General features: G+C 34.8%; 1 protein-coding gene across 1 annotated transcript; it reads left to right on the top strand.

The window, feature by feature from the left end:
- Nucleotides 1-1,731: 1,731 nt before the first annotated feature.
- Nucleotides 1,732-3,566, top strand: LOC132279390 (heat stress transcription factor B-4). The gene is made up of 2 exons (XM_059781348.1): nt 1,732-2,344; nt 2,463-3,566. Exons 1-2 carry the CDS (start codon nt 2,096-2,098, stop codon nt 3,282-3,284), a joined length of 1,071 nt encoding a protein of 356 aa, XP_059637331.1. The 5' UTR covers nt 1,732-2,095; the 3' UTR covers nt 3,285-3,566.
- The last annotated feature ends 5,549 nt before the right edge of the window (nt 3,567-9,115 follow it).

The raw sequence follows: 9,115 nt of genomic DNA, 5'->3' as shown, positions 1-9,115 counted from the left end.
TAATTTTAAATATTTTAGGCGAGTTATTCATGAAAACTTTATAGTCCAATAATTCAAGCACCTGAGTGCCACGTCAGCAAAGCCGAGCCACAAGAGAAGCCAAAGTTGGAGGCTCAAAGCACTAGTATAGCCCAATGGTCTCTGTCTATATAGCCCTATATATGCCAAATGGTGATCAGTAAAGGTAGTGGGCAGAGAAACTTGTCTACATGCATGATGTTATTGAAGTCCGGAATATTATGAGAGAGAAAGAAAGAAGGGGTGAGAATTAAGGAGAAGAAGAAGAAGAAGAAGAAGAAGAAGGAAGGAAAGAAGGAAGGAAGGAAGGAAGGAAAGGAAGTTTAGAGAGAGAAAGAGAGAGAGAGAGAGAGAAGCAATATTAGAAGAAGGAAGTAGAAGGATGAGGGAAGTGAAATGTATGCCGTCACTACATTGAGAGACTTTACTTTTAAAATCCCATCACGTAATTCAATGTGACCACCCCTTTTTTATAACCTTATATCTGCAAGAGAAAGGTAGTAGCAGAAGTAGTAGAAAATGATGGGGATTCGAAATTTTGAGAGAGTGTTTGGTTGGTGCCATTAAACAACAAAAGGAAAGCTACAAATTGAAAAGAGGACACTCGTTTGACGTGAAGTGATACCACCTTCTTCTTCATTTCTTTATTCATTTCATTTTGTTGTGACCAAACTACCCCTTCAAAACTAGGATTAGAAATTTTCTAGTTATCAAATCAAAACACTAAAAGTAAATCACCTTAAACAACTTTTTATTACTAGTACAAACATGAATTTTTAACTTAGTCCTTTCTTCTTGTTATTCTCACTAAAAAGCAAGTGTGGTCTAAAAAGGAGAAAATATGATTGATGATACCTTAATTGATTATTCGATTTATAAGTTTATTATGCCTAATTCTTTACAAGAGTTCAGATATAATTCGAACTGTGACAAGTTTAAATTGTTTATAAATTGAGTAATTTTGATTGAAATATAAGCTTCATAAAACACATTATTTTTAAGTTCTTATTACTAGTATTATATATATATATATATATATATATATATATATATATATATATTTTCAATTATATATTTTTTATTTTTTTCTTTACCATTTACTAGAGCATATTTCTAAATGCAAAAAATCTATTTGCCCTTGTTTTAATATCTTGTACTTTAGACATTAACATGTAATGATCAAAACACCTAACAGGATTATCGAATTAATCACTTGTATGCCAATGTGAATCATGATAATACATCATTATAATAATAATTATTATTATTCTTTAAAGTAGCTAATTAGTATCTTCTATTCTTTCAAGACTAGTCTGTCCTGCATATATCCTAATTGCTTAATCATTCAGGGTAACTAAAAAGGGTGAAAATTAAATCCATTTATTGAGTTTTTATTTATTTATTTATTTATTTATTGCTAAATAAATAAATATAAATCTCATCTGAAATTGATTGGAAACACACCACTATAGAATTGCACTGAGGACAGTGGTATTGACCAGCTAGCAAGTGGAAGTATCAGTAAAAAGTGATGATTAAGAAGGTAAAAAGGAAGAGTGAGAGAAAGAATTTCCCAAAAAGAGAACAAAAAGTAGTACTAGTAAGAGCTAAATTGACTAGGGGTTCCACCGTCAATTCTCTCATATCCGCTCTCCACCTCCACCCCATCTTGTGCGTGATTTTAAGTGAGTATGCGCGCGCGGAATCAAAGCAAGAGAGAGAATTAAGAGAGAGAGAAAGTGGTCACGGGTTTGTCTTGAAAGGCCCTTATTTCACAGTCCTAGACAGACAGACACATATTCTCTCTCACTACATAACCGAGGGAGGATGAACTTTTACAATACATTAATTATCAAAAAAAAAAAAAATTACCACTATTACATTTACATATACATATATATATATATATAACCCCATCACATACTAACCCTCCCTTCCCTTCCCAAAACCCCATCCCCTCTCCCTCTCTCTCTACTGATCTCTCTCTCACTCTAGAACTAAGCAAGTAAAACAAGAAGTAGAAAGTGGTGGTTCAAAATTTTATTTTACACATAATTGTGTGTGTTTGTGAGAGACAATGGCTCTGATGCTAGACAACTGTGAAGGCATTTTACTGTCTCTAGACTCTCACAAGTCAGTCCCGGCTCCTTTCCTCACCAAAACATACCAACTCGTCGACGACCCGGCCACTGACCACGTCGTCTCCTGGGGCGAAGACGACACCACCTTCGTCGTCTGGCGTCCTCCCGAGTTCGCTCGCGACCTCCTCCCCAACTACTTCAAGCACAACAACTTCTCCAGCTTCGTCCGCCAGCTCAACACCTACGTAAACACACACACTCTCTCTCTAACTCTTAACTTTCTCTCTCTACATCTACATATCTGTATATGAATAAGTTACTGATTTTGATTTGGGTGGTGGTGTTTTTTTGATATTTTTCTAGGGTTTTAGAAAGATTGTACCGGATAGATGGGAGTTCGCTAACGAATTCTTCAAGAAAGGAGAGAAGCATCTGCTGTGTGAGATCCACCGGAGGAAGACATCTCAGCCACAAGTGGCCCTCAACCACCACCACCTCAACCACCATTCTCCGATTGGCGGTGGCGGCCAGGGTTTCTTCCCCTACTCGGGCCGAGTCAGCGTCTCCCCGCCCGACTCCGACGAGAACGGCAATTGGTGCGACTCGCCGCCACTCTCGTCTCCGACTGGCGGGGTTTCGATTTCGATGATGAATGGCGGTGGTGGTGGGAACTACAGCAGCTCGGTGACGGCGCTGTCGGAGGACAACGAGAGGTTGAGGAGGAGCAACAACATGCTAATGTCTGAGCTAGCTCACATGAGGAAGCTATACAATGACATTATCTACTTCGTTCAGAACCATGTGAAGCCAGTGGCGCCAAGTAACTCATACCCATCATCACTTGTCATATGTAATAATAACAACTCCACACCATCTTCTGCAACTACTCATCATCAAATGGTGCAAAAGCCTCTGAATCAGTTCATTGGATTCCATCACCACCAACAAGCTCCTAAACTAGTACAATCTCAACAAATGGGTTCATTCAACTCATCTTCTAGCCCTTTGAAGATAATTGAAGAACCCAACAACCGAACAAAGTTGTTTGGTGTCCCTCTACAATCCAAGAAGAGATTGCACCCGGAGTATGCTTCCTCCGCGACGAACATGGAGATGAACAAAGCTCGATTAGTCCTCGAAAAGGACGATTTAGGGTTGAATCTCATGCCTCCTTCCTCATGTTAGCTCTCTCTCTTTCTTTCCCCATTCAACAAATCTAAGTTTTAATATTTACCAATTTCTTTTCTTTTGAAAATTTTCAAGTTATGTTTGGTTGTTATTTTGGGTCTGAGAGAGCCTGATATTGTTAGTGGAAATGATGTGTGTGTGAGTGCGTGTTTGTGGGTCTGTGTAAATATAACTTCAGTGACGGTGGTATTATGTTAAATTGTTCCCCCAAACCCATGAATGCAGGTGGGCTTTTTGGTTAGAGTGAAGAAGATCAAAGCAATAGTTTCAATTTGTTAACATCATAGCTTTTTTGATTACCTCAGTGGTGCAATTTATTGCTCTGATCAGTTTTTTTTCATCTCCATCTTCTTCTTCTCCTCTCTTTCTGAATCTGATGTATCTGAATGTTTCAGTTATGTTAATTAATGCTCTAGAGAGAGAAAGTGATGGTGTAAAGAGGAAGAGGGTTATAAAGGGTTTCTTTTTCTTGCAGTTCTAAAGAGGAAAAAGCTGGGAAGGGTTTCAGGCTGGTTCAATGACAAGTTTCTCTCTCCCTCTAGCTCTATCTGGGGCTTTCTCTGGAAGAGCCATTAATGGTGCATACGTACAACCAGGACATACAAAGAATTTTTTCTATATTAATATTTCAGGAAAATCGACAAAATATTATTAGGAAAATTAAATGAGAGAAAAAGCAACTGACAGGCATACCAAATGATAATCATAATTCACTCCTCATTTTGATCTACTATGTATATATTAATTATAGCATTGTCATTATCATTGATTGTTGTGATTATTATTGTCATAGAAGAAAGGTATGGTATCATATCTTCTCCTTCTTCTTCTGATTAAGGTTATGATTTCCATTTCTCGTTTATTTGAACGGTCAGTCACGCAAAGTCAAGAAACAAACACACATGTAAAAACAAAACATACACACATACACAGCATTAGTACTACCCATATATATATATATATATAAAGTTGGGGTTGTATTCGATGAAAGCGAAATATTGAAGAATGAAGTAAAAATGTGGGCTTGAAACGTTTCTATCAAGGCTTCTATACTTCTGAGGACCAGAAAAATCCTTTTCCTTTCCCTCCTACTTTAGGTATCAGATCATCCAAACCCTTCTTTGGATCCCCCCTACTTCTTCTTTCTCTTTCCTCTTTCCTCTTTCCTCTTTCCTTCCATCAGGCAAAAAACCAAACAGTCATTGTTTGACTGGCATGTATATATATATGTGTGTGTGTAAGATTTATTGCTTTGTATGTTCCTTTGCCATATATATATGTTACAAGTAAAGTTTCACAAAAAGTTTGACTAACCATTTCCACTAGCTTTTGCTTTCTTCATCCTTGTTTGTTTCTGTATTAATTCTCATGCTTTGTTCGTAGTACTACTGTATATTAAATTGGAGTAGAACAGAGAGAGAGGTGGGAAAGAGGAGAAGAAAGGAGAGTACTGTGTATTTAAAATTTTCTAGAGAGAGAAAGAGGAGCGAGAAGGTATAATATTATAGCCGGTAGGTAGGTTGGAATGTATAATACTATTGTAATGTAAGATTAGAAAATCTTGGTCGTGCAATGATTTGGTCTTGTACGAAAAAAAAACAAATAACCCTAACCCTAGTTTGAGCCTTTGAGACATTTGGGTACCATTAAACTAAGCCCTTCCTTGTCACTTTTTGGGATGTGTGTTTGGCACGTGATTTTGGGAGTTGCACGTGCAATGTAGAAGGATACGTCTAGTCCAAAAGAAGTGTTGATGGGATTAGGCTTAGTACTATATTATACACCATAAATAAATAAATATATATGTATATATATAAAGTGATATACGGATCAACTGGTAAAAGATGCTTTAAGAGGATAGCGTGTGTGTTGCTGAACAGCCATGTTGGACTATGACACAAGTTTTGAAAGTTGAAAAAAGAAAAAGGAAGATTAAAATTAGTAGTAGTAGTAGCAGCTAAAAAGACTTGTTTTGCTTCGTTTAGTCTTTTTAATGCAACTTTGTTGACATTTCTTTTGCTATAACACTTTATTGACGATGCGACACTTTATAGGAGAAAATATACGATTAAATAGTAGAAGAATGTTCAGGCTGGGGTATTTTATTGCCCTAGAGTTTCTAAAGTGTATCCTACTTTTGTAGGTATTGAGCTTTAATTACTTTTTCCTTTTCTTCAAAATCCAATGCAAATTAAATTAATTCACACTTTTCTTTTTGTTGGGTTTCTAAGTAAATATGGTACAAGATTGTAAATCACACTATCATCAAATTTTTCTATACACTATGCCTTCATCCCTCACAAAGAAAAAAATGGAGTGCTCAAGAATCATGTTTCATGAACACAAGTCTATTCAGTCCCTCTTAAACCAAAATAATATATATATTTATATAGACACACACACACACATTGAATACAGGGGCTGCTTATTATGCAGTTCTGTGTAATAGTTATTCCACACATTAACAGCTCATTTAATGCAAAACTTGTTTGTAGTTTACGAGTGCTTCGCGATCTCACTTTAAAGGTTAAACTATTTTCAGGGTGTCCTCAAATTTTCAAATTTTTGAGAGAGTCTAGGAAAACTTTCAAATGCGATACCCTTTATGTATAATGTTTCACATATGCACAAAATTTATAAGAGTACGGAATTTTTATTAAAATGAGACGATAAGTATATAAAATATATTAATATTAAAGACACATACAACAAAACTCAGTTTTGGTGCTCTATAAAGAGAATGATCCAGTTTACATCAAAAAAATTAAAAGGACACAACTTAGTCAAAAAAAATCAAATTTTAACTTCATATCAAAATAAATGTGATCGTCTTGTATTTTGAACAGCAAAATTATCAATTAAAGTGTTTCAATCAAGCTTTTCCAACATATCTTTTCTAATAGATATCATAATCAATCCATTCAATATCTCTTGTGCGTCGACCTTACATAAGATTTGATCAACTCTAACTTTGAGATGCAACTGTAATTGGAATAATCAATAATACTCTATATGTAATCCAAACATTTAAAAAATAACTTAAACTATTTATAAAATCCAATATTTCAATTGCCTTTTTTATTCAAACATCTTCACTTGTAAAATGGGCTCCTACTAAAATATTACTTTCAATGTTCCTTAATGAAGACATTATGGAATTCTCAAATGGGCTTTATTTTTCATCATTTAATATGTATTTTTCTTAGTTTTAGGGTTTTATTTTATCAATTTTCTTAATATTAATAATTTCGTTCTACCTTTCAAAAAAAAATATTTTTTTTGTTCTGGATGTGCTTTATTTTCTATTCAGATTTGGGCTTGCTTCAACCGTATTAAAGGATCTAAGTTAAAATATTTTATGGACTTGGGGTTGGGGTCATTAAAAAATATTTTATGTACTTGGATTGGAGGGCAACTGATTTTTTTTTTTATCCCGTCAAACTCACTATAAAGAAAATCCCATAACTAAAGGGCTTTGAAAAATTGAGCATTCAACAGTTTTTTGTAATACCCAATGATCTATAAACACTTTATTCGTTTGTTTTTTTTGGCCCAAGTCCTAAATTAGAGGCCTAGGCCCAGGGCGACCCTAACTATATCCCACTTGTAATATTTTCTGTTATCCAAATCCGAACTTGCGTACATGCAGACACTTTTGGGCCGGCATAGCTACACTGTGTAACGGGCAGGTAATACACCATCTGACTCAAAAGAGTAAAGCTATATCCTACTTATAACATTTTCGGCCCCTATCCGAATTCAGATTCGCAATGCTTTAGTTGCAGTCCAGTTACCCTGTCTACATGAGGTGGCACACTTGGACACTTCTGGCCAGGCGGGTCAACACTAGATCAAGAACTGACTATGACTCTAATACTAATTGTAATGGATCAGGTGCTTCGTGATCCAACCCAAATGTTTAAACTATTATGTGGGGCTAACACCCAACTCATATATACCCATTTACTTCCCTATTCAGATCCGATGTGAGGCAAGTCTCGCGTGTAACACTAGGGGTACCTTCTATATATATAGTAACCTCAGCCAAAGGACAAGTAAATAACCCTTCACAATTGGTTTGGTAATATTGGCCAAGTACCATTATTTTATCAGTATTTCAGTGTACCTAATATTTTCTCAGGTAACTTAATTTGATGGAATTAGTCTCATTTAAAGGAGGATAGACTAAACACAATGGTAAGGTTGATTCACCGTGACTAAGAGGTCACTTGTCATGAAAACAATATTTTTCTCATAGGAAAAGTAAGGAGGAGTCCCATGCACTTAGATTTACCTCTTTTTTTAATCTCATACAGTTGGTTAGGTAATATTGGCCAAGTACCATTATTTTATCAGTATTTCGGTGTACCTAATATTTTCTCATGCAACTTAATTTGATGGAATTAGTCTCATTTAAAGGAGGCTAGACTAGACAGAATGGTAAGGTTGATTTGTCGTGATTAGGTCACATATCATAAAAACAATATTTTTCTCATAGAAAAGTAAGAATAAGCCTCATGCACTAGGTTTACCTCTTTTTTTAGTCTCACATAAAGGTGGAGACCCTTATTTAAAAATAATAATAAAAAACCTTAGATCATTAAAGCCTTAAATTTCCAAAAAATATATTTAGGCCATAATACAATCAATTAAGTTAAACAAGTATTTGGGAGAATCTGAGAATTAAAAATGAATTTTGGTAAGGACAATATTTGTCAACTCACTAGTGAATAGGTGATCTATACTGAGTGTTGATTAGGTCCAATTACAAATTCACACATAGTTTATAATTTCAAAATCAGAAAAGTAATAAATAAGGAGAAAAAACTTTTTTGGGAATAAATTTACCAACTGTTGTATTTTTCTTATTTATTACTTTCTCCATTTTATAATTACAAACAATGTGTGAATTTTTGCTTGGAGCACATCAGTAGAAATCACATATTTACACATTAGTAAAGATCACATATTTACGGGCGAGGAGGCAAGTATTGTCATTTTGGTATAAAAAAAAGATAGAAAAAAAGGTGATATAAAGGAGATAATGATTAACTTTGCCAAGTAGCTCTATTTTGGCACAATCACATTGATCTAGTTAATTAAAAGGGAAAATTACATTGTTTAAACTGAAATTGAGCAAGTTTATTCGAAAGTAAAATCATCATGAACAAATTATTTTGTTCTCAATATTGTTAATTTCATTATTTTTGTTTGGACCATACTGGTCTATTATAACCATGGACGTGGCGCAAAAATAAGATGCCACGTGTCCCTACAATATAAATAAATAAAAACTAAATTTTTTAAAAAGGGAATCGGATTAAACCCAATAAGGAATCAAATCCAAATAAAAACCCTAGCTAATGAGTTATGACATTCTCTCTCCCTCTCTCAAGCTCTGCTATAAATATGAAAACCATTCGAGTCATAAAACAACAGAACCCGATAACCCATTCGGCATAAAAAGCCCATGATGTGTAGATACACCGCTGAAGCACAAATTAAGTAATTTATTGAAGAGCCATAAATATATATGTATTTATGACTCTCGGTCATATCATGCCATAAAATTATATTTCCATAATTTCAGAAAAAAATAATTATTTCTATTAATTAATTATTATTTTTTACATAAACTCTGTCATTGAGGAGTGACGTATTGGGCCGGGCTAGCTTATTGCTGGCTCAGACTGGACTTTGGGATATTTTCTCACTCTAAGCCCAATAGCCCAAACTCATATCAATAGGACGCATGTCAATACAACCCTAAAGTTATAGAAAACGACGTCGTGTTATGCAGAGTAGAGTGGACCGCTATAACTCACCAA

This window comes from Cornus florida, unplaced genomic scaffold (assembly GCF_030987335.1).
Source record: "Cornus florida cultivar Cherokee Brave unplaced genomic scaffold, ASM3098733v1 CherokeeBrave_3.0.0_Hap2_Chr10, whole genome shotgun sequence".
Classification (NCBI taxonomy): Eukaryota; Viridiplantae; Streptophyta; class Magnoliopsida; order Cornales; family Cornaceae; genus Cornus; species Cornus florida.
This window is presented reverse-complemented; position numbering and strand designations above follow the sequence as displayed.

Bases quoted from the DNA above. Each gene is read 5' to 3' on its own strand.
- LOC132279390 (XM_059781348.1), top strand. From the start codon at position 2,096: ATGGCTCTGATGCTAGACAACTGTGAAGGCATTTTACTGTCTCTAGAC. The intron at 2,345-2,462 runs GTAAACACACAC...ATATTTTTCTAG, and splicing joins TCCGCCAGCTCAACACCTAC to GGTTTTAGAAAGATTGTACC.